The sequence below is a fragment of the Pelophylax lessonae genome (assembly GCF_965119305.1).
Source record: "Pelophylax lessonae genome assembly, chromosome: 3".
Lineage (NCBI taxonomy): Eukaryota > Metazoa > Chordata > Amphibia > Anura > Ranidae > Pelophylax > Pelophylax lessonae.
Window position 1 is genome coordinate 293,189,773 of NC_138770.1, and position 24,669 is coordinate 293,214,441.

Here is a 24,669-nt window from a genome sequence, read left to right on the forward strand (position 1 = left end):
CGTTTTTTAGAAAAAAGCGGCGCGCGCCCGGTCCCGCCCCCTCCGCAAATTGAGGCCGGGGATGGGGGCCTACTCCCGGGAAACAGCCGAAATGCCAACAATGGAGGTGGGTGGCGGTCCTCCCTCCACCCCCCTACAACCAGGGGACATTAATACTCAACAAATGGCTCAAGCAGTGGCAACGATTCTTACCCCACACTAACTGCATCTGTGGAAAAGGCTATCCATGCAGCAATGCAGCTTATCCAGAAGGAGCTCGAGGAACATGCCTTGCGCTTGAATGAAGCAGAACAAAGAATCTCTAATATTGAGGATGAATTATATCAAGCCCAAGCATCCGAACATAAACAGGACCAGACAAATCAATATATTTTCCAGAGGCTTGAGGACCTAGAGAATAGGTCTCGGCGCAGTAATCTTCACTTTATAGGCGTCCCAGAATCGCTGCAATCTTCTGATATAGTGCACTTCTGCGCTAATCGCATTCCAGCAGCTCTAGGGATCCCAAACCCCTGCATCATGGAACATGCTCACCGGTTGGGCTCCCCTTCTTCGGAACGCACCAAACACGCCCCATTATTGCCAAGTTCCTTAATTATGCCGATAAGACTCTTATCCTGCAAAAGTACCAGCAATCTACCTCCCTCACTGTTGATGGCATTAAAATCTTGGTTTTTGCTGACTATTCCAGTGAAGTATCTAAGAAACGGAAAGCTTTCCAACCTATTTGCTCTGAACTCTACAAACGCCACATCAAATTAACATTGGAGTTCCCTGCTGTTCTCCGCCTCAAGGCCCCCAACGGTGAGCAACTCCCCTTTCAAGAACCCGCCGCAGTGGAAGCCTTCATGAGATCTATTGCACCCGACCTCTCTAACATTCCCTCTTCCCGAGCCACACCTCTTGCCCGATCCTTGGAACAATGCAGCCCTCACAAGGACTCCCCCAAACATCTAAAATCTTCAGGCCCCACTTCCCGGCTGAACCAGCGCTGCTCTGCCATGGACCAAACTTAGTTTGTTATTCTTCTACATGCGAAACTGTCACCACAACTGTGGGCCTCCACGTTGTTTTCGACCAGGTGACACCGCCAGTTATGTCATGTTTTACCCGTCTAGTTTATTCTGTATATTTTGTTGGCCATGAATGATATTTGGTTGCTTTTGCCCTATGACATCACTTGGACCCGTGTCCGTGGCCATTATCTCATGTGTGCGAACACCTCGCTTGTTGTGGGGTTCTGTTTACACCTGCGACTGAGTACACGGTGGCCCCTGGAGCTGGTTCACGGTGTTTGTCATGCGGAAAAAAGATAAGTCCATTGCTGATTGTGTTCTCCCTACAATTCTGTTTATTTGGTTTCTTTTCCCTTTCCCTCACTCTTTCCCTGGTCCCACTGGCCCCCTTTGGCATTGCCACGTTTATCTCCACTCTCTACTCCCGATATTCTCACCTTACTCGCAGTTCGATCCTATGCCATATACACTTCTTCCATCCCCTTGCTATGTGAAGTATCCGACCCAAACCCTTTTACTGTCGACTCTCATATGAAAATTGCATCATGGAATATCAAGGGACTAAGGTCCCCCACTAAGTGTACCAAAATCCTTCGCCATCTTAAATGGTTGAAAACCGATATAGCCCTCCTACAGGAATCTCATTTGATCTCTTCCAATTTCCATAGATTGAAAAAACTTTGGGTGGGCAGGGTCCTGGGCTTTGATGCAGTGGGTCGGAAAGCGGGGGTCCTGATCCTAATCCACAAGAACCTTCCCTATGAAATAGTTTCCTCGGACACCGATGACTCCGGACGCTTTGCATCAGTCCACCTCCACATCTACAACAGGGACATCCTCATTTCTAATGTATATGCACCCAATAGTCCCAGTACCCACTTTTTCACCGACCTCTCGACCAAACTTATGAAACATCCTCACCTCCCCCATATGGTAGGCAGCGATTTAAACTGCATATTCCATACCACTGGTGAACGCCCCCCCCCCCCAACCGCCCAACCAAAGCCACGACATCCTCATCACCGACGCTGTTAAGCTCTACCATAGCTTCTCTTCAACTAATCGACACCTGGAGGCTTTTCCACCCTGTAGAGTACACTTTCTACTCCAATAATCATAATGTCTTTACCAGGATAGACTACATCTTCTGCACTGACAGTGTCATCCCCACTTTTACCGATACCACTATTGACGTAATCTCCATATCCGACCATGCCCCTATCTCTGTTTCCCTAAACTACAATGATGCGACATCCTCCCAATCTTCCTGGCGCTTCCCATCTTTTCTCTATCAAAATGCCGATTTTAAAAAATACATCACCCATGCATGGGAAGAATATTCTGATGCAAATGCCCCCCACAGAGATGACCCCAATCTCTTTTGGGATGCTGTGAAGTCCTTCCTTAGAGGAAAAAAAAACATTGCATATGCGACTTCCCATAAGAGATCGGCCTTGGCGAAATATAAACTGGCCAGCTCCAATCTCCAGCAAGCCCAACATTATCTTGCTTCCGATCCCTCTGCCTCAAATAAGGACCTCTGGCACAATGCCAAACAGGACTTTGACACGTGGGCACAGGAATTGGAACTTATTAACCATTCTCACACTGATGCCATGTTCTTTAAACATGGCAACAAAGCAGGCAATCTTCTGGCCCGACTGTGTAAGGGCCCCTATACCCCCACGCATATAACGGCCCTTAGGAATACGCAAGGTTTTGTTGAAAACTCCCCCGCAGCTATTGCTAGCATAATGCAACAATTCTATTCCTCTCTATATGCGCCTAACCCCATAGACACCGCAGCTGCCATTACCTTTTTGGACAAACTATCGCTTCCTACAATTACTCCAGCCCAGAGGTATTTCCTTAATGCCCCTATTTCCGCTACCGAACTGTCAGCCACTGTCTCTCATTTGGCCCCCAATAAAGCTCCCGGCCCAGATGGTTTCACGGGGGAGTTCTACAAAACCCTCCATGAGCCGTTAGAACAAATACTTCCGGCAGTTTACAATACTATTTGGATGGGTGGCCCCTACTTGCCATCAGAGAATCAGGCCACTATCAAACTTTTGAGTAAAAAGAACAAAGACCCCTTGGAACCAGGCTCACATATCACTTCTCAATTTGGACGTTAAAATACTCTCAAAAATAGTGGCCACTAGACTCGCAGATTTCCTCCCCTCCCTCATCCATCCGGCTCAATCAGGTTTCGTGAAAGGCAGGATGGCGACTCTCAACATCTGTAAAGTCCTTCTAGTCCTAGATTATGCTAAACGACATCCAGACAAAGATGTAGCCATTATTACCCTCGACGCGGAGAAAGCCTTTGATAATGTAAATTTTCAATGGCTCTCCATGGTTCTCTCCAAATTAGACTTCTCCGGCCCCTTCATGTCTCTAATTAACTCCATGTACTCTAATCCTCACTGACAAATTTCGTCTATATAAGGGTACCAGACAGGGTTGCCCCCTGTCCCCCCTGCTCTTCAATCTGGCCCTGGAACCCCTTTCCAGATTCCTTCTTGACCACGCCCCCCTCCATGGCATACAAGTTGGCGAGCATGAACTCCGTACCGCCCTTTTCGCGGATGATGTTCTCATATTTACTGGCAATCCAATGGCAGATATGCCCGTTATAAAACAAACGTTTGAGGATTTCCGAACCTACTCGGGTCTTCGCATAAATTATCATAAGAGTGAAATACTCCCATTAAGCGGCTCCTCTGCCCCAAAATGGTTGACCCTATCCCCCTTTGCCCTGGCGAAATCATCTATCACATACCTGCGTATCAAAATAGGGAAGCTTCCCCCATCGTTCTACTCATTGAATTACCTTCCTTTGTTTCAAAAGATTATTAAGGAACTGGACAATTGGATGGATGTCCCCCTTTCACTCCTGGGAAGGTGTCACCTCTTTAAGATGGTTAGCTTTGCCCGACTATTGTATCCAATGCAAACTATCCCATTGTTGCTTAAGCACGCAGATATTAAATTGCTAAACCATGCCCTCACAAAATTCATCTGGCATAAGAAGCGACCATGTATATCTTTGAATAAAACGTTACCTTCCTAGGAGTGAGGGGGGCATCAGCCTCCCCAACATCAGATTCTATAATCTATATGCATTGCTCAGGCTCACCTGCACATTTCTCCTGAGCACTGTGGTGACCCTTGCAATAAACCTTTATCACCAATATAATAATCTGGTCGGAATATTTATCCTGGAACTTTGGACTTTCACTCATAAATGGTTTAACCCTTATACCCTACACAGACTGTTATATTGTGGACATTTATTTATATTTCATTTTTATAACTTTTTATGTTTATATATTTGGATGGATTATGTTTGTTCAATTAATAATTTACTTATGGTAATTGGTGGCACATTTTAGGGTGTTTACATTATTTTAACACATAACCAATTTTTTCTTTGTATACAAATTGAATTGCAAGCGCACTAAACGTGTGTGGGGGGGGGGGGGGGTATCTTCCTTCTCCTCTCTTTTTTACACATACTTTACCTACCCTTGTGGTAGGAGGAGTTTATTGCAGCTGCACTTTTTATAGATTGAATATATATATATTTAATTTCTTTATTTCTTTATTTGTTCATTCACTAAGTTATTATATTTATGGTGCACATATTTAATATTTAATATTAGTATAGTCCAAGAGTCCAAGGCGCAGGTGCATAATCCCCTTCTTTTACTGGGACAAACAGTTCTTGATATGGTCAATCCCACATCACTCCTACCATAAGGAATGGATTCTCTTAAGTTTACTTACTGCCCGGAGAGTTATTTTACGAAACTGGACCTCCCTACCTTGCCCCTCTATTTCTCAAATCAAACAAGATCTCATTCAACTAATCCACAGAGAAAAGATTTTCACGGATTTCAACCACCCATCATCTTGTAAACGTTTCTATAATCGCTGGTGCGCATTCATCTCTTCTGCTTTTCCTAATCTGGCTTTGGACTCCTTCAACCGTTTTTTTACATACAGCAGAGGACCATTTTGACTTCTTTTATCTACTCTCGGATCTTTGTGAGCCCTTTTCCCCCGCCTCCCCTCATCCCCCTCTTCCCTTATATAGATCCATCCAGTTATCTTACTACCACTGAATGTAATCTCAGGTTATTGATGCAAGTGTCTATTTTCTTGCAATGTTTGTTAATCTCCTGTATTTTGGAAAATGTTGATAAAAATGTATAAAAAAAAAGAGAGGGGTAAATGACACAGCACAAGCACTGTGCTGTCTAGTGTGCTGTAAAGGATCAGGATATTTTTTTTGGGTTACAAGCACTTTAAAATGGTCATTTTATATACCATAAATAAATAAGACATCCCCTGAAAATAAGCCCTGGTGTGTTTATTGTAGCCAAAATTAATATAAAACCCTGTCTTATTTTCGGGGAAACACGGTATATGTATATATATATATATATATATATATATATATATATATATATATATATATATATATATATATATATATATATATATATATATATATATATATATATATAACTCTGATCTCTCCTTTTAGCCCTCTGTTGATTCACTATCCAAATCTTGACACTTTCACTCTTGTTACTCCTGCCTCAACTACTGCAATAAATTGAAAGGTTAATGTGTTTCTCGGCTGACCTGTTTGCACTAGGTATATGTGACAAACTGAATTAATTTATGTCCATTGAATGATTTATCGTTTGAAATTCGGTCATTACATGATGGCCCTTATCTAAGCTATTTTGGAGAAAGTCCAACACATTAGATATTGACAGAGAGATTGGATCCATCCAGCCATTCTTTAAGGGAAATTCACAAACTTCTCACCACACATGCTGGTTTGTGGAATTTGTAGACTGTTTCCTAAACCATAACAAAGCGTCAATGACTCCATCTGAAATGCACATTTCTTTCAACTGTCCCCTTTCAATCTCCAGGCTGTCATAGGCAATCTTCTGATGTACAAATGTTGTCTCCCATTCTGTACCAATAAATTCATCTGATGTGGTAGGAGAATCATAAGGATTACTATTGGCTGGACCTTCTCCCACTGTATCTTCAGTAATGCTCAAAGAATAAGAGAGATGGGAGGAAATACGTAAACTAGGCAAAAGCTCTAGGGCTTTGAAAGGGCATCCCGGGCCCAGAGCTTGTGGATCTGGAAAATGCAAGAAGTAGCGAATCAGCCTGTTGTTCATGGATGAGGCCATCAAATCTACCACTGGTGTCCCCCATTGGCTGAAGACTGGCTGGAGATACCTCAGATTGAGCTACCATTTATTACGGTTGAAGAATCTCCCACTTAGAGAATCTGCTATGACAGGGCTTAAAATTCCTAATGGCTACTGGCCAGGCCTTAGGAGTTACTTGCCACCAGTTGCCCCATCCAACCCCTACCCTGCCCCATCCCTAAGTGTGCCCCTAAACATGTCCTTGTAAGTGATCTCATGAAATATGTTAAATGTTTAATGGAGATTTAGGTTACAAAAATAAATATTAACAGCAACAACTTATTTATAACAAAAAAAATGTTAACATAAAGCACATTTCATTGATCTGACTGTGATAAATAAAAAAGGGATAACATACGATTGGCTGCTATAGGCACTGTACTCCACTACAGTGAGTAAAAAAACAGGAAAAAACAAGAAAAAAAGCATATGGAATGCATCTGGAAATACTTTAAAATTGTGCATGCAGAAATGCATCTGAAATGGATCTGGAGGATGCTTTTGTCGTGTGAATGGGGACTTAAATCCAACCTCTTCCTCAAAAAAAAAAAAAGCATCAGCACGAAAAATGTGTCATAAATTCACAATGTGGCACAAAAACCCAATGGTTCACAATGGAATACATGCATTGCAATTTTGAAAGAACGCATGAAAAAACTGAAAAAGTAGCACAAGCACAACTTTCTTAAATTGCGATGTACCAAACTGCATGCTTCTTCAGTTGCCATGCGGCCTTAGTGGCTGCAATTGATGCGTTTTGGGTGCCATTACAAGTGAATGGTTCCACATGCATCTCTCAAGGGCACATAATTTGCTTTTTTGGCAATGCATTCTATTGTAAACTGGCCCTACTCTATTTAGCAAGCCGCATAGTGTCACATATAGGAATGCAGGAGGAGAAGGGGAGGTTCACTGACAAAAAGACGCTTTTACTGCACCAAAGTGAGTTGCCCTTTCTGCTTCAGCTATCATCAGACCATGCCAATGACATGAGAGGTTGTAGTGCAGAGGAAGAAATCCTTGACCTAGAACAACCCTGCAAATACAGCTCTGAACGAGAACATGCCATATAACTGAATTCTAAGAAATCCACTGCTCTTGTTGTACAGAAAGCCTCCAACAATTCCTGTTGTGGCACCCTGATGAAGTTCCTATTAGTGGTAGCTACGGAGACACCATATTGGTATATGGTTGCCATGAGTGGGGCAGCTGTTTAAGGTGACAGTCTCACATGTGGTGCGCTTACCTCCCCGCCTCCCCTCCTGAGCTGAACAGAGCTACCACCACCTTGTGGATTTCACCCTTTCGGGTAATGGTCTATGCTGGTCACCAGATGTCACTTTCTCTCTACTCCTCTCTCCCAGCTACAACAGTGCGATCGATCCTCCTTGGAGCTTTATACGGGAAGTCACGGGCGGGACTTCTGGTGATGTCACGTCCGGCCTATGGAGCGCCTGCGAAGCACATGCAGAGCGGCACTTCAGGGTCTACAAGTGATTCTTTGAATTACCTATGTTAGTGTAATGGCAGCATTATTTTTAAACTATTAAAAAGATACTACTCTATGGTGCAAAAGAAATAATCAGCTCAATTATATGAAATAAATATAAAGTGATAAGGTGCTAATATACAGCAGCTATATTGAAACTCCCTCACTTACTGGAGTAGAAAGGTGCAATATAGTATAAATAAATACAGCGCTATATACAATATTAACCACTTTACTACCAGTCACGTAACCTCTACGTCGGCTGACTTTGAGTGGTTATACCGGGATGATGCCTCTAGCTAGAGGCATCATCCCGGTACCGTTGTTTGAAGCCGACGGTCGGCTTTCCGTCGGTAACGATCGATGCGGCTCGGGAGCCGCTCGATCGTTACCCGGGGGGCGGGAGGGGACGTCCCCCCCCTCCCGCCGCCTTCCGCGGCTTTGCTCGGGGCTACCGTCCCACCGGGAGCCCCGAGCACCCAGCCGGCACGTCCGCCGGCTGGATGGAGTCCCGATGAATGCCGGAAACGGCATCGATCGGGTCTCCGATGACGTAACCCGGAGGCGGCGTCCATGACGTCACGTCCGGGTTACTGTGCTGCAAAAGGTGGCAGATTTGAAAAACGGCTGTATGCAAAAATGCCGTTTTCGGCGTTTTGCATACAGGGAAGTGTAGTGGAGGGGTCTAGGGTCTTTTAGACCCTCGATCCCTCCATAAAGTGTACCTGTCACGACATATTGCTGTCACCAGGGATGTTTACATTGCTTGTGACAGCAATAAAAGTGATCAGATTTTTTTTTTTTTTTAAAAACCTGTAATAAAGTTTAAAAAAAAAGAAAAAATAAATAGGAAAAAAAAAAAAAAAAAAAAATTTAGCCGTCCCCGTCACCGTTAGCTCGCGCACAAAAAAAAACGTATACGCAAGTCGAGCCGCAAATGAAATCGCTGTTCAAACCACACATGTGAGGTATCGCCGCGATCGCCAGAGCGTGGGCAATAATTAAAAAAAAAGAGCTACACTCTAACTCTAAACTGGTAACCGTTAAATAAATTTAAAGCGTCGCAGATTGAGATCTCTATTGACCGTAGTTTGTCGCCATCCCACGGGGGAGCGCAATTTTAAACCGTAACATGTTTGGTATCTATTTACTCGGCGTGACATCATCTTTCACAATATACAAAAAAAATGGGCTAACTTTACTGTTTAGTATTTTTTAAATGCAGTGAAATGTGATTTTTCAAATTTTTTCCAAAAAAATGGCGTTTTAAAGACCGCTGCGCAAATACCGCGTGACAAAAAATTTTGCAATGACCGACATTTTATTCTCCAGAGTCTTTGCTAAAAAAATATATATAATGTTTGGGGGTTCTAAGTAGTTTTCTAGGAAAAAATACTGGTTTTAACTTGTGAACAAAAAGTGTCCGAAATAGGGCTGGGGCTAAAGTGGTTAAATATTAAATAAATTAACCAATAAAGTGACAATGTGCATCATAAAAATATATAAATCTCATAAAGTGCAATATATCAAGTGTCCATAAGATGCATTCCAAGATAAAGTGCATACAAAGTCCAATCAACACATAGGTCAGACAATAAGAGATAAGACAAATCACAAAAGTGCTTGATAGGTGTTTCAATATATAATAGTGCTCATAACACCACCACCTTCTAGCCACAAGATGGCCTCTCATCTCACTGAAGTGATATACAGGCAGTTAATCCTATATTGGGATAATCTCAATTGAATTGAAGCCACTTCCTGGATCGATACCTCACATGGATTGATGGATCAGATATGCGGATGAAAATAATAACAGGATATAAGTGCTCACTGCTACAATCCTTTTATTAAAATAGAAGTAAAATTGCACTCACATGAAGGGGCACAATGAGGCTTGTGCAGACCGTACACACTGAACAATATAAGCTGAAACTGTAGGGAGCCGTGCTGGAGGATCGCCGCTCGTCCGTCCGAGTCTCTGCCCCCTATACGCGTGGCGTCTTACGCTTTTCGCGTCACGACTTCTTCAGTAGGGCTCTATGGTGGGCCCCCCCGTTTCTCCCCTATTGTCTATTTAAAAGGCATAAAGCTCCAAGGAGTACTGTTGAAGCTGAAGCTGAAGGAGAGGAGAGGAGAGCAGAGGAGAGGAGAGAGAGTGACATCTGGTGATCTGCACAGACCATTGCCAGGGCTCTGCTTCCACTGATATTGAGCTTGGTGACCCATTCTAAATGACTGGCACCTGTCTTCACAATCACCACAACAGGTGGTTGAAGCAGCACACCTTGTACTACATTTTCCATTCTCAACCACCACCTCAGAGACTGAGCAATAAAAACGGGAATGAGAATACCATGCATTAGCAAATGACAGTCTCACTGCTGCAGAAAGTTGATTTGAAAGTGTCTTTGATGCCATCTTATCCATGAGGCTACTGGAATTGTTGAGGCCAACTCACCCAGGTACTGCAAAGTTTACCTCCCTGATAAGATTTTCTGTTTCACTACAGCTCTCATTAAACTCTGGATTTCTCGAATTTTCCTTTGGGGAAGGAATACCCGACCTTGGTTGGTTTTGAAGAGGATCCCCAAAATACTCCAACTTCTGAGAAGGTTGGAGATGACTTTTCAAATTTTAACTATCTAGCCAAACTAAACTGCTTTAGGGTTTCGCAAGTTGGGTAAACATGTTTCTCCACTTTCTACCTCCCAAAATGAGTATTTCATCCAAACAATGGAAGATCTGAACAACCTTGGTCCTTAACAATGTAAAAATTACTAACAAAACTTTTGAAAATGTTCTTGGAGTTGTGCACAGTCCAGAAGGGGTTCACTAAAACTAAAAATGAGTGTCCCGAATGCAAATCTTAAAAACTAAGGTGATTTAGGTCCACAGACACATGAAGGTACAAATCTGCCAAGTCAATCGGTGCCATTTAATCGTTGTCATTTACTACTGAGATAATCAAGTTCACTAATTCAAATCTGAAAGTCCTAGGTTTTATTAAGAATTTAAGTATTTGAAATCTAATAACTGTCTAAATCCACCTGACACCCTTGATACAATAAATACATATGACTATACCCCCGTACCTCTTTCCTGAACCAGAACAGGAAAAATAGCTTTGGTGGCCAACAATTCTTCTACGTAATTATGCACACAACAGACTTTTCCTGAGAAGAAGGAATTCTGGTCTCTTGAATGAACTTGTGGAGGCTTGCTGGAAAATTTGATATGATATGCTACGTGAATAATATCCAAAACCCACTCATCCAATACAAATTCCCTTCAAGCACCTCTGAAATGGGGCCAATCTTGCCCCTCTCCGACTTGCTTGATGGGTTGAACCTTCATAAGTTCTTCTCTGTCGGTTTGGCATTCTGCCCCACCTCGAACTTGTGAAGGAGAACTGATCTGACCTCCAGGAAGGTCTGAAATACTCCTATCCAGGTCTGTAAGACTTTGCTTCCTTAAATTGATCTCTCGATCTCTTACTTGCATGAAAAGAATGGCAATACCTTTTTGTCTCCTGGGGCAATAACCTGACTTGCCCCCTGAAGCTCTGTGAATGGCTTTCTCGAGGGTCATTCCAAATAGAATCTTCTTCCCAAAGGGAAGAGAGCAAAAGCCCTGTTTTGATGTTTGAATTATCAGCAGACCGGTGCTTTTACCACAGGACTCTTCTTGCCATCACTGAATGAACCATGAGCTTGGCTGTCATGCATACTTGGTCAACCACCACTTCTGCAATAAAATCTGCTGCAAGTTGTAAAAGTTGCAGTGGTGAACAACTAGACCTTCTCTGCACTCCTCTATCTGAGACCAAAGCCAAATTGGAAATCCAAACCCCCAAAGCCTTTGCCACAGATGTCAAAATCACAGCTGGCCTACACGCTGCTCCTGCTATTAAAAATATTTTCTTGAGGTCTGTGTTGACCTTCCATGGCCCATGGGGGTCTCTAAAGGAAATGGAGTCTTCGAGAGGTTGTGTGACATGCCTTGCGAGTCTCTGTAATGCTGCATCCACCTTGGGGAATGTATCCCAAAGCGGAGAGACTTCTTCATCCTCCTAACAATATAAATCCAAAGATAAAAATCTTCATCCTTCATCCACCCTGGAATCTGCCCCAAAATAATGAGAAACTGAATAGCATCTGTGATGGGAATCGGACACTGGATACAGTAAAACCTCATCCAAGGAATATTTTCTTGAAACTCTGTGAGATTTTCCTGAAAGCCTGCAAAAACCACCTGCTACCGCCTCTTTAAATTATTAAATAACTTCCCAAGATTCTGCTCCTTTGTCTTGTGCTGCATCTTTAAGGCAGGAAGCATGCAGAAATGTTATAGGTAGTGCTGGAGCTGTGCAGGCCCAGCACAAATTCTCATGTGTGCGAGATGGGGAATCGTCTCTGAGAGGAGGCGTTCAATTTACTGGTGTTCTCTCCTCCTGTGAGAAGTTCTTGATTAGTGGGTGGCCTTTCTTCCTGGGACCTGCCAGCAACTTTAGTGAGTGACTAGGGAGGGCACATTGATTGGTACCATTGACTGACTTTTATTCCATGCTGGGATCTTCTTCCTGTTCAAGACATTCAAGACACGGAAATAAAAGACAGCATAAAAAAACAGCACAGGAAGAAGCTGAAACTGACAGTTCCTCGGAAGAATCTATAGACTCAAAAGGGCAGCTGGAGCTTAAAGCCAGCAGAAAGGGATCAGGGAGCTGCAGCATCTGTGTCTGCTCTACACAGCTAGCAAGACAGAATAGAGGTGAAAGCAGGATTTAAATCTCCTACCCCTGAAGCCTCAGAGCTGTACCAAAAGCTTCCCACGCGCTGCCTAACAACCAGGAAGCCTTAGCCAGCCACAGCTCTCTGCCTCCCACTGCAGCTATTGAGGCAGCTTAAAAAAAAGGAGCAGCTGCCTAGCTCAGAGCCTCTGCTGCTACTGCCCTCTCTGCCAAGCCATGAGGGAGAGGGAGGACACAAAGGACGCAAACCCCAGCCAGCCCAGCCATAGAAGAGGAATAGGAAGGCAAGAAAAAAAGGTAAGATCTCAACACCCACCAGCCATGATCTAGAGTATTTTATACTGCTAACTTCCACCTTGCCTGAGCACTTAGGGTACCCACCATATAGAAGCCTTGCACCTATCAAACGCCACCCAGGAGAGGCTGAGCCTGGCAAGGGGTCACACTTTCACATCTCCTGTTTCTTCAATGAATGTTCAGATCAATAACAAAAAAAGATTGCAGGGGGAGGGGGGGTTAGCTTTAATTTGTGGACTAGGTATGGTTCTGGAGGGGTCAAGAGGGCAGAGCTAACCCATAGTGGGCTGATGTGAAAAGGTCCAGGAAATATACTGTATATATATATATATATATATATATATATATATATATATATATATACAGTGGGTACGGAAAGTATTCAGACCCCCTTAAATTTTTCACTCTTTGTTATATTGCAGCTATTTGCTAAAATCATTTAAGTTCATTCTTCTTCCTCATGAATGTACACATAGCACCCCATACTGACAGAAAAACACAGAATTGTTGACATTGTTGCAGATTTATTAAAAAAGAAAAACTGAAATATCACATGGTCCTAAGTATTCAGACCCTTTGCTGTGACACTCATATATTTAACTCGGGTGCTTTCCATTTCTTCTGATCATCCTTGAGATGGTTCTACACCTTCATTTGAGTCCAGCTGTGTTTGATTATACTGATTGGACTTGATTAGGAAAGCCACACACCTGTCTATATAAGACCTTCCAGATCACAATGCATGTCAGAGCAAATGAGAATCATGAGGTCAAAGGAACTGCCTGAAGAGCTCAGAGACAGAATTGTTTTTTAGCAAATGGCTGCAATATATCAAAGAGTGAAACATTTAAGGGGGTCTGAATACTTTCCGTACCTACTGTATATATATATAGAGAGAGAGAGAGAGAGGCCAAGGTTACAAAAATATTTCTGCTGCACTTAAGGTTCCTAAGAGCACAGTGGCCTCCATAATCCTCAAATGGAAGACGTTTGGGATGACCAGAACCCTTCCTAGAGCTGGCCGTCTGGCCAAACTGAGCTATCGGGGGAGAAGAGCCTTGGTGAGAGAGGTAAAGAAGAACCCAAAGATCACTGTGGCTGAGCTCCAGAGATGCAGTCAGGAGATGGGAGAAAGTTGTAGAAAGTCAACCATCACTGCAGCCCTCCACCAGTCGGGGCTTTATGGCAGAGTGGCCCGACGGAAGCCTCTCCTCAGTGTAAGACACATGAAAGCCCGCATGGAGTTTGCTAAAAAACACCTGAAGGACTCCAAGATGGTGAGAAATAAGATTCTCTGGTCTGATGAGACCAAAATAGAACTTTTTGGCCTTAATTCTAAGCGGTATGTGTGGAGAAAACCAGGCACTGCTCATCACCTGTCCAATACAGTCCCAACAGTGAAGCATGGTGGTGGCAGCATCATTCTGTGGGGGTGTTTTTCAGCTGCAGGGACAGGACGACTGGTTGCAATCGAGGGAAAGATGAATGCGGCCAAGTACAGGGATATCCTGGACAAAAACCTTCTCCAGAGTGCTCTGGACCTCAGACTGGGCCGAAGGTTTACCTTCCAACAAGACAATGACCCTAAGCACACAGCTAAAATAACAAAGGAGTGGCTTCACAACAACTCCGTGACTGTTCTTGAATGGCCCAGCCTGAGCCCTGACTTAAACCCAATTGAGCATCTCTGGAGAGACCTAAAAATGGCTGTCCACCAATGTTTACCATCCAACCTGACAGAACTGGAGAGGATCTGCAAGGAGGAATGGCAGAGGATCCCCAAATCCAGGTGTGAAAGACTTGTTGCATCTTTCCCAAAAAGACTCCTGGCTGTATTAGATCAAAATGGGGCTTCTACTAAATACTGAGCAAAGGGTCTGAATACTTAGGACCATGTGATATTTCAGTTTTTCTTTTTTAATAAATCTGCAACAATGTCAACAATTCTGTGTTTTTCTGTCAGTATGGGGTGCAATGTGTACATTCATGAGGAAGAAGAATGAACCTAAATGATTTTAGCAAATGGCTGCAATATAACAAAGAGTGAAACATTTAAGGGGGTCTGAATACTTTCCGTACCTACTGTATATATATATATATATAGAGAGAGAGAGAGAGTGTTTTATATATTTCATCAATTTCTAAATGATCATATTTGGTTCTTTCTTTGTTGTTTTCAGCTGGTGTGTACCCCATATTACTGGAGAGTGAACATCTTTATCATGATTTTTGTTTTATTTATCATTTCATACCTTGGAGAGGTAACTTTTAATACATTATTTTCTTATAATTTTATACAGTATAATTATGATAAACAGTACTAAGAAAAGCTTGCAGTGTCATGACATACGGTCAAATGACACAACAAAAAAATGTAATGTTGCTGACAACAAACAAATATATTTCTAGGAGCACTTAGCCTCTAAGATGACGTATTAATAACCTACCCAGAACAACTAAACTGGAGCATTAACCACTGATGTTTCTATTGGGAGATTTCTGCTCGCTTCATCTTAGGGCAGGAGGTGATGAAAAACCTTTCTAAAATGAACACAAACAAAGACAGACACATTTTTAGCAGTGTGAGCAAGGGTCTAAATTATTATTATTATTATATAGGATCTATATAGCGCCAACAGTTTACGAAGCGCTTTACAACTAGGGATGATCGAACGGTTCGGGTCGACCATCGGTTCGACCCGAACATTGGATGTTCGATATTCGGCCGAATACCGAACTTTTTGCGGCAAAAGTTCGGTATTCGGCCACCAGAACCGCCCAAAATGCACTGGGACAGGAACTGGGCTTTAAAAGCCCGTGATTGGCCCAGAAACGTCTGCAAAAGCCAATGAGGGGGCAGGAGTCTCCTAGGAACGTGATTGGAGTGACTACGGGGACCAGAGGCCAATCAGGAGTGAATACGCCCCACACTATATAAGATGGCCCCGCCTAACCCCTAGCACAGTTATCCAGAGCCTGTTGAAGAGAGTTGAAGCAGTTCTGTCTGACTCCTGCTTGCTACACTACATTTCCTACATATCGAGTGGTTCTAAAGCTCCATATAGCAGAATTGTATTTAGCTTACAGCCAGTGTAGTTAGATACAGCGATTGTGCTGGTTCTTAGAGTTAAAAAAAAAAAAAAAAAAAACTTAAGGGACAGTGTCAGTCTTCTGCTGTATGGAGCTTTCTATTTAGTGGAAAGGGATATCTAGTGTAGTTAGGGAACTTTGTACTACATTAGTTAGATTTGAAAATTTAGTTTCTGTAGGGAAAGTGTGACGGTTCTGTTTAGTGAGCACGTGGCACAGTGCTGCTGTATCACAGCAGGTATACGTGCTTGCTAGGCAGCAAAATACAGTGACAACTTAACGCCTGTTGTTCAAAGCGTTAGGTGCACTGTACAAAAGCCTTTGCAACTGTGCGTGACACGCAACTGCTGTGCTGTATCCAGCGACAACTGTGGGTCGCATAGCAGTGTGCGTTTTTCACCGCACACAGTTGCCAACGCATCAGTGACAACCTAACGCCTGTTGTTCAAAGCGTTAGGTCCACTGTGCAAAAGGCTTTGCTACTGTGCGTGAACCGCAACTGCTGTGCTGTATCCAGCGACAACTGTGGGTCGCATAGCAGTGTGCGTTTTTCACCGCACACAGTTGCCAACGCATCAGTGACAACTTAACGCCTGTTGTTCAAAGCGTTAGGTGCACTGTACAAAAGCCTTTGCAACTGTGCGTGACAAGCAACTGCTGTGCTGTATCCAGCGACAACTGTGGGTCGCATAGCAGTGTGCGTTTTTCACCGCACACAGTTGCCAACGCATCAGTGACAACCTAACGCCTGTTGTTCAAAGCGTTAGGTCCACTGTGCAAAAGGCTTTGCTACTGTGCGTGAACCGCAACTGCTGTGCTGTATCCAGCGACAACTGTGGGTCGCATAGCAGTGTGCGTTTTTCACCGCACACAGTTGCCAACGCATCAGTGACAAATATGCCTGGTAGACCAAGAAAAGGCATACGTGGCCCTGCTGCGGAAAGGGGCACAGCTTCTAGGGTGTCTAGAGGCAGGGGTGGACGTGGTGGTCAGTCCTCAGCCAGGCCACCATTTGGATTGTTCTCCGGCAGTGGCCAAGCTATACGTCCACAGTATGTACAGGAGGTGGTGGACTATATGAACAAACCCTCATCATCGGCATCATCTGCAACTACAGTGACCCAGGCAGAGAAAAGTGGTCAGTCTTCTGCAGTTGTCAGAACAAATACAGATGAGTCCATGTCCACCTCATGTCCTCCCTTAGACCCAATTTCAGACATGGCAGAGGAGTCAGCTGAGCTGTTTGACCACAGTGTCGGCCATCTACTCCAGCCTGATGCTCAGTCCTTTATGGAGTCTGATGTTGGGTCTGAGTTTGAGGAGGAGGCAGAGCAAACAAGAGGGGAGAGCAGACGGCCCGCTCCATCTAAGGCCGCACCTGTTGTCTCCCAGGCCAGGCCTGATGCTCAGTCTTTGATAGAATCAGATGTTGGGTCTGAGGTTGAGGAGGAGGCAGAGCAAACAAGAGGGGAGAGCAGACGGCCCGCTCCATCTAAGGCCGCACCTGTTGTCTCCCAGGCCAGGCCTGATGCTCAGTCTTTGATGGAGTCAGATGTTGGGTCTGAGGTTGAGGAGGAGGCAGAGCAAGCAAGAGGGGAGAGCAGACGGCCTACTCCATCTAAGGCCGCACCTGTTGTCTCCCGGGCCACTATACACACCTCATCTTGCTGGGCCTTTTTTGAGACATCCCATGCAGATAAAACAGTTGCGATCTGCAAGATTTGTAAGAAGGGTATAAAACGTGGCAAAAATGTCAACCACCTGGGTACAAGCTGCCTAAACAGGCATTTGACAACCCACCACTCGGCCCGTTGGCAGGAGCATTTAAAGAACCCACAAAAGGGCCAAAGATTGGTCAGTCGGCCTCCTAGTTCTCCTCGCGCTCCTCCTCATGCTCCATCTGCTCCACCTGCTCCACCTGCACATCAGTCTGTTCCTGGCCCTGCTATAGTCACTCGTCACCTGTTGGCAGCCTCCACTGGCAGGGATGATGATATAGCAGGCAGTGTCGCATCTACCTCCAGCACACCACCAGCTGTATCATCTAGACGCCAAATTTCGATTCCACACATGCTGGAACGAAAAAAAATGTATACTCCCCGCCACCCACATGCCCAGCGTCTAAACAGTAGTTTGGCTAAACTACTGGCTCTGCAACTATTACCATTTAACCTGGTAGAGTCTGCTCCCTTCCGTGACTTCGCAAAATGTGCAGTTCCACAGTGGCAGGTGCCAAGTCGGCATTACTTTTCCCGTAAGGCCCTGCCATCCCTATACCAACATGTGGAAGGCAATGTAGTGTCATCCCTGGCCAAGTCAGTCAGCCGTAAGATACACTTGACGGCTGACACTTGGTCAAGCAAACATGGGCAGGGACGGTACATTTCTGTCACTGCTCACTGGGTGACACTGCTTGCCAGTGGAAGGGATTGTAGCCAGGGCTCGGTGCTGCAGCCAGTGTTGCCCCCACGTCTGCAAACAGCTGGTGGTGTCGCTGATCCGGGTAGATCGATCACTTCTACCCCCTCCTGCTCCTCCTCCTCTACCTCCTCCATGCCCTCCTCTGCAGAATGGTCCTTTGAATATGATGAGATACCACGTAAACGTTCAAAGGGCTATTCTATGTCTCAGGCCAAAAGGTGTCACGCAGTGCTGCAGCTTGTGTGTCTAGGGGACAGGCAGCACACTGCCCCTCAGATTCTTGGGGCTCTGCAGGCACAGGCCCAGAGGTGGTTGACACCACGCCAGCTGCAGCCAGGGATGGTGGTTACTGATAATGGGTCAAACCTCCTGGCCGCCCTTCGTCAGGGAAAGTTAACCCATGTGCCATGCCTGGCGCATGTCCTGAATCTCGTGGTACAGCGGTTTTTGAACTCGTACCCGGGAATGCAGGATGTGCTAAGGATGGCAAGAAGGGTGTGCAGTCACTTCAGGCGGTCGTACAGTGCCACTGCACGTTTGGCCGAAGTGCAGCGCGAGTTTCACCTGCCGGTACACCGCCTCATCTGTGACATGCCCACCCGCTGGAACTCCACCTTGGCTATGCTGCAGCGCCTGTACACGCAGCAGAGGGCCCTCAATGAATACCTATGCGAGTACGGCACCAGCACTGGCTCTGCGCGCCTGGGCTTCTTTTCACCACGGCAGTGGCTTTTGATTAAGGATGCATGCGCTGTCCTCTCGCCATTTGAGGAGGCCACAAGGATGGTCAGCCGGGACAGCGCATGCATCAGTGACACCCTACCGGTACTGTTTTTGTTGGAGCACACTCTGCGTGGCATTATGGACAGGGCACTGGAGGCAGAGCAGCAGGAGGAAGAGGAGGACTTCCTTGCCTCTCAAGGCCCCCTTTATCCTGAGAATCCTGACCCCATTATGCCTAGCTCCCAGAGGCCCGAGCAGGATCCAGGGGTGGAAGAGGAGGAGGAGGACGATTCTGCGGGAACTTTTGCAGGGTTTGAGGAGGAGGAGGAGGAAGACATGCGGCAATCTGCAAGGCCTAGTTTGACTCCCTCGGGACACTTTGGAGTAGTACGTGGCTGGGAGGAGGAGGAGCCCGTTGAAGATAATGTCGTTATGAGTGACCCCGAGGAGTCAGCTTCTCAGGCCTTCGCTAATTTGCGACGCATGGGAAACATCATGCTCCAGAGCCTGCGAAAGGACCCCAGAATCAAGGCCATTAAAGAGACTAACCACTATTGGTTGGCCACCCTACTTGACCCCCGGTACAAGTGTAAAGTCTCGGAGCTTTTCCCATCCACCCATAGAGTCCACAGGATCAAATCCCTTGAGGACAGTCTCAAGAGGAATCTGGTGAACATGTTCCCCGACTCCCGTAGGGTGCAGGGGCGGGGACAACCCACCATGGATTCTACTGGTGGTCACGAGAGGAGCGTTGGAGAAGGCGTGCGGTTGACGGATGCCTTTCGGTCTTTTTTTAGTCCTCACCGCCCAGGCCTCTCAGCTGCCACATCGCATCGACAGCGTCTGCATCACATGGTGGACGATTACGTGAGGGCACAAAGTGACACAGAGGGCTTTTCATGTGACGAATCCGATCCACTGGCATACTGGGTCTTAAGATTAGACCACTGGCCAGAACTGGCCCAGTATGCCATGGAGTTGTTGGCCTGCCCTGCTTCCAGTGTCCTATCGGAACGGGCATTCAGCGCAGCAGGAGGATTCGTCACAGACCATCGAACTAGACTCTCCACCGACTCAGTCGACCGTTTGACATTCATTAAGATGAATCAGTCGTGGATATCAAGCTTTGATGCACCTGATGCAGACCTTGTAGACTAGGCTATCGTTGTGATGTGGCAGTTGAGCCTCAGTTTAAGCCTGGACCATGGTGCCACCCTCAAACCCTCTCATTCTCTTTACGTTCACAGAACCTCATTTTGGTTATGACAAAAACGACAATGTTTGCGCACCTGTTCCACAGGTGCACACCTTTACAATTTTTGGGCCTCCTTCAACACCAGCTCTTTGGGGTTAAGGTGGGGAGGCTATGCTAAAACAAAAACGACAATGTTTGCGCACCTGTTCCACAGGTGCACACCTTTACAATTTTTGGGCCTCCTTCAACACCAGCTCTTTGGGGTTAAGGTGGGGAGGCTATGCTAAAACAAAAACGACAATGTTTGCGCACCTGTTCCACAGGTGCACACCTTTACAATTTTTGGGCCTCCTTCAACGCCAGCTCTTTGGGGTTAAGGTGGGGAGGCTATGCTAAAACAAAAACGACAATGTTTGCGCACCTGTTCCACAGGTGCACACCTTTACATTTTTTGGGCCTCCTTCAACACCAGCTCTTTGGGGTTCAGGTGGGGAGGCTATGCTAAACAAAAACGACAATGTTTGCGCACCTGTTCCACAGGTGCACACCTTTACAATTTTTGGGCCTCCTTCAACACCAGCTCTTTGGGGTTAAGGTGGGGAGGCTATGCTAAACAAAAACTACCATGTTTGCGAACCTGTTCCACAGGTGCACACCTTTACAATTTTTGGGCCTCCTTCAACACCAGCTCTTTGGGGTTAAGGTGGGGAGGCTATGCTAAAACAAAAACTACCATGTTTGCGAACCTGTTCCACAGGTGCACACCTTTACAATTTTTGGGCCTCCTTCAACACCAGCTCTTTGGGGTTAAGGTGGGGAGGCTATGCTAAAACAAAAACGACAATGTTTGCGCACCTGTTCCACAGGTGCACACCTTTACAATTTTTGGGCCTCCTTCAACACCAGCTCTTTGGGGTTAAGGTGGGGAGGCTATGCTAAACAAAAACTACCATGTTTGCGAACCTGTTCCACAGGTGCACACCTTTACAATTTTTGGGCCTCCTTCAACACCAGCTCTTTGGGGTTAAGGTGGGGAGGCTATGCTAAACAAAAACTACCATGTTTGCGAACCTGTTCCACAGGTGCACACCTTTACAATTTTTGGGCCTCCTTCAACACCAGCTCTTTGGGGTTAAGGTGGGGAGGCTATGCTAAACAAAAACTACCATGTTTGCGAACCTGTTCCACAGGTGCACACCTTTACAATTTTTGGGCCTCCTTCAACACCAGCTCTTTGGGGTTAAGGTGGGGAGGCTATGCTAAACAAAAACTACCATGTTTGCGAACCTGTTCCACAGGTGCACACCTTTACAATTTTTGGGCCTCCTTCAACACCAGCTCTTTGGGGTTAAGGTGGGGAGGCTATGCTAAACAAAAACTACCATGTTTGCGAACCTGTTCCACAGGTGCACACCTTTACAATTTTTGGGCCTCCTTCAAAGCCAGCTCTTTGGGGTTATGGTGGGGAGGCTCCGCCAACACCAAAACTACCATGTTTGCGCACCTGTTCCACAGGTGCACACCTTCATAATTTTTACGCCTTCTTCAACACCAGCTCTTTGGGCTTACAGTGGTATGGCTCCGCCAACACCCAAACAACAATTTTTGCGCACCTGTCACACAGATGCATATCATTGTAATTTTTTTCCTTACAAAGGCAATTATTGCTTTCATTACCAGCACTTTCATAGGGATATGGTGTCAAGGCATCGTCCGCACCACCAAATGCCCAATTTTTAAGCATCCTTTACTTCTATTCAAAGTCAAGAGACAACAGTATTCATCCAAAACATCTCTAATCTTGTTCACTCTGCACTACATTGTGGCCCCTACCCCTAACCCTCAATGTATCCGTGCATATATGTCTGTTTCTTGTGAGATTTCAAGTTAAAGTGCACCAAACACCATTTTACATGAAATAAAGTGCAATTACATACATCTTTGGACTTCTTGAAACATTTGGTAATAAAAGCCCCATTGTGGAAATACACCCGTTAATTATATGCACATTTAAAGAGACAGCACCTTTTTCCAAAAAAACCTCTAATCTTGTTCCCAGTGCACTGCATTATGTCCCCATCATACACATTGGCTGAGCCGTTGATTAGGAGCAAAAGAAAGGTGCGGTTAAGCAAAAAAGTCATTTTTGAAGGTTTGGTATGCTGTAATTCTGGTTCTGGACATGCTACAGAGCTGAAACTTCACAGGTACAACTTTTAGACCCCCCAGACACTAAATCCAAAGAAATCTCTTTTTTTTTTTTTTTTTTTTTTTTTTCAATAATTGGCTATCTATCAAAAACGACAATTTTTAAGAACTTTTTTTTGTGTGATTAATAGTCCCTGGGGCATGACCCAGAACCCTAGGCACTTTTTAGGGGCATTTATTGGGTTTTAGGGCTTAAAAATGGTGTTTTTTGATTACAGAAGTTCGGGTCCCATTGATTTCAATGGGGTTCTGAAATCCGAACCGAACTTTCGTGAAGTTCGGGTGTTCTGGTCGAACCGAACTTTTCAAAAGTTCGATCATCCCTATTTACAACGTCCTTATATTTATATTGCTGTTCTCTCCTTCTTGTCCCAATGACACCTGTACCTCCCATTCCTTGTATTGGCATCTCAGAGTCAGTAAGTGAGTAGAAGTCTCCACAATGGAGGTAAAACGAAAAGCCTTACAGAATTTAGAAATCCTATCTACTCTAACATGACATAAACAAATTTACTGGAGTTGAGGTTTTAATTTAGTTACAACTTCAAAATGCTACTTTAAATGTGCATTGCCAGCTACAGGGCAAAACATTAAGATATCAAAACATGCGTACAGTGATCACAGCCTACTTTCTCAGGCACTTATCCACCTCACTGCTCTTTATCTTTATCTCTTTATTTTTGGTACTCCCAAAATGTGCCTGCTTGTGATTCTGGAATAGTCAACATTGGCAAACTGCTTTTTATCATACAGGAAGTTTGATGTAAAAAATTTATTTTATTACATTTAAATTAAATTTGCATTTTTTTTTTTTTTATAACTGATAATTATCTTTAAAGTGGTTGTAAAGGTCACCCATTCATCCGAAATATTGTGGATAGAGATTGAAAAACATACTTCCCCATCATCAGAACACCTGCACTCAAGTCACCTTTTTTGCCAAGTTTTTTAGGGAAAGTTTTTTGCATTGTGGGACTATTTGTTCTTTCTTAGGTGTAACGGACTTATTTATTCTTGTATTATTGCTGTCATAATATTTATCTACCTATTGTGCACCTCATTTAAGTCATACTTGATGTTTTGTAATTTACGGCTGTAGATTTAAGTGGATCCACTTTTTTATATTTTTTATATTTTATATATTTATTTTTATATTTTGTATATTTCACACCTTTTATATAGTTTTTATAATTCATACATTTCATACAATTTTCTTATCATACCAATTCTCACTTATTTTGTATCCACTTTTTTTCACAGTTCAGCACAAATATTTATCATTTACATAGTTGAATTATCCTTTAGTATTGCACATTTATTAGGAAGACACATACGATGCACTGGACACTTTATTCATAGTGGTGATTTATATTGTATATACCTTTAACACTTATTTTTTGGACATATAGAAACATCAGCACTTTTTGGCAGCGCCATACACCTTCCCCCTCCTTTTTCTTCATTCTCACTATATTCTTAGTAATATAGTATAAAGGTGGGCTGCAGCCAACATTAAATACTAGGAATCTAGAATTATCCTAAGCGCGGATTTTTTACATTTCATACTTCCCCATCACCCTATCTACATCTTCTTTTAGCTGATGCATGGATTTCACAGTCGGTAGAACACCTCCCTATATCACAGTAGCTGCTTCTCTGCAGGCATGGAGAACACTATATAATCAGAAATTACAAGACGTGACTTACACTGACGCCCAGCTACCATTTGATATATTTAACATACTCTTGCCCCACATCGCCCCAACCAAATGGTCTTCCTAGAACTTATCAATAGTGTAAGATTTATATGATGGTGACAAATTAGGAAACTTTGAAAACCTATCCAAAAGCAGCAATCTCCCTACCCACAGGCTTTTCAAACTCCAAAACATTAAACAACTAATACTAACCAAACCACGACTATAGTTCAAATACCTCTCAATGTCTGGGAATTCCTACACAGTGACCCTCAAAAACCTAAAGGAATCTATTTTTTCTATAACCTGTTACAAAATAAATCAAAATTCTCCAAAAAAGAGCTCCACAATCTTGGCATGGGAAAAAGATCTACAACAAACATACGAATCCCGCTGGTGGACTGGGGCATTGCGACTTTGCTATGCCGTGTCGGGCTGTGTCAACTACTGGGAACTCACCCAGAAAATAGTCTCTAGATGGTATCTGACCCCTTACCGAATCGCCCACTTCTCATCTAGCAGTTCCTCCTT

At 44.3% G+C, this 24,669-nt stretch overlaps 1 protein-coding gene across 1 annotated transcript in view; it reads left to right on the forward strand.

The window, feature by feature from the left end:
- Positions 1-24,669, forward strand: part of LOC309551110 (putative cation-transporting ATPase 13A4) — a 203,764-nt gene that overhangs the window by 176,182 nt on the left and 2,913 nt on the right. The window contains exon 27 of the mRNA XM_082251556.1: positions 14,985-15,065. Coding sequence (XP_082107682.1) covers positions 14,985-15,065 — 81 coding nt within the window. The remainder of the gene's footprint in view (positions 1-14,984; positions 15,066-24,669) is intronic.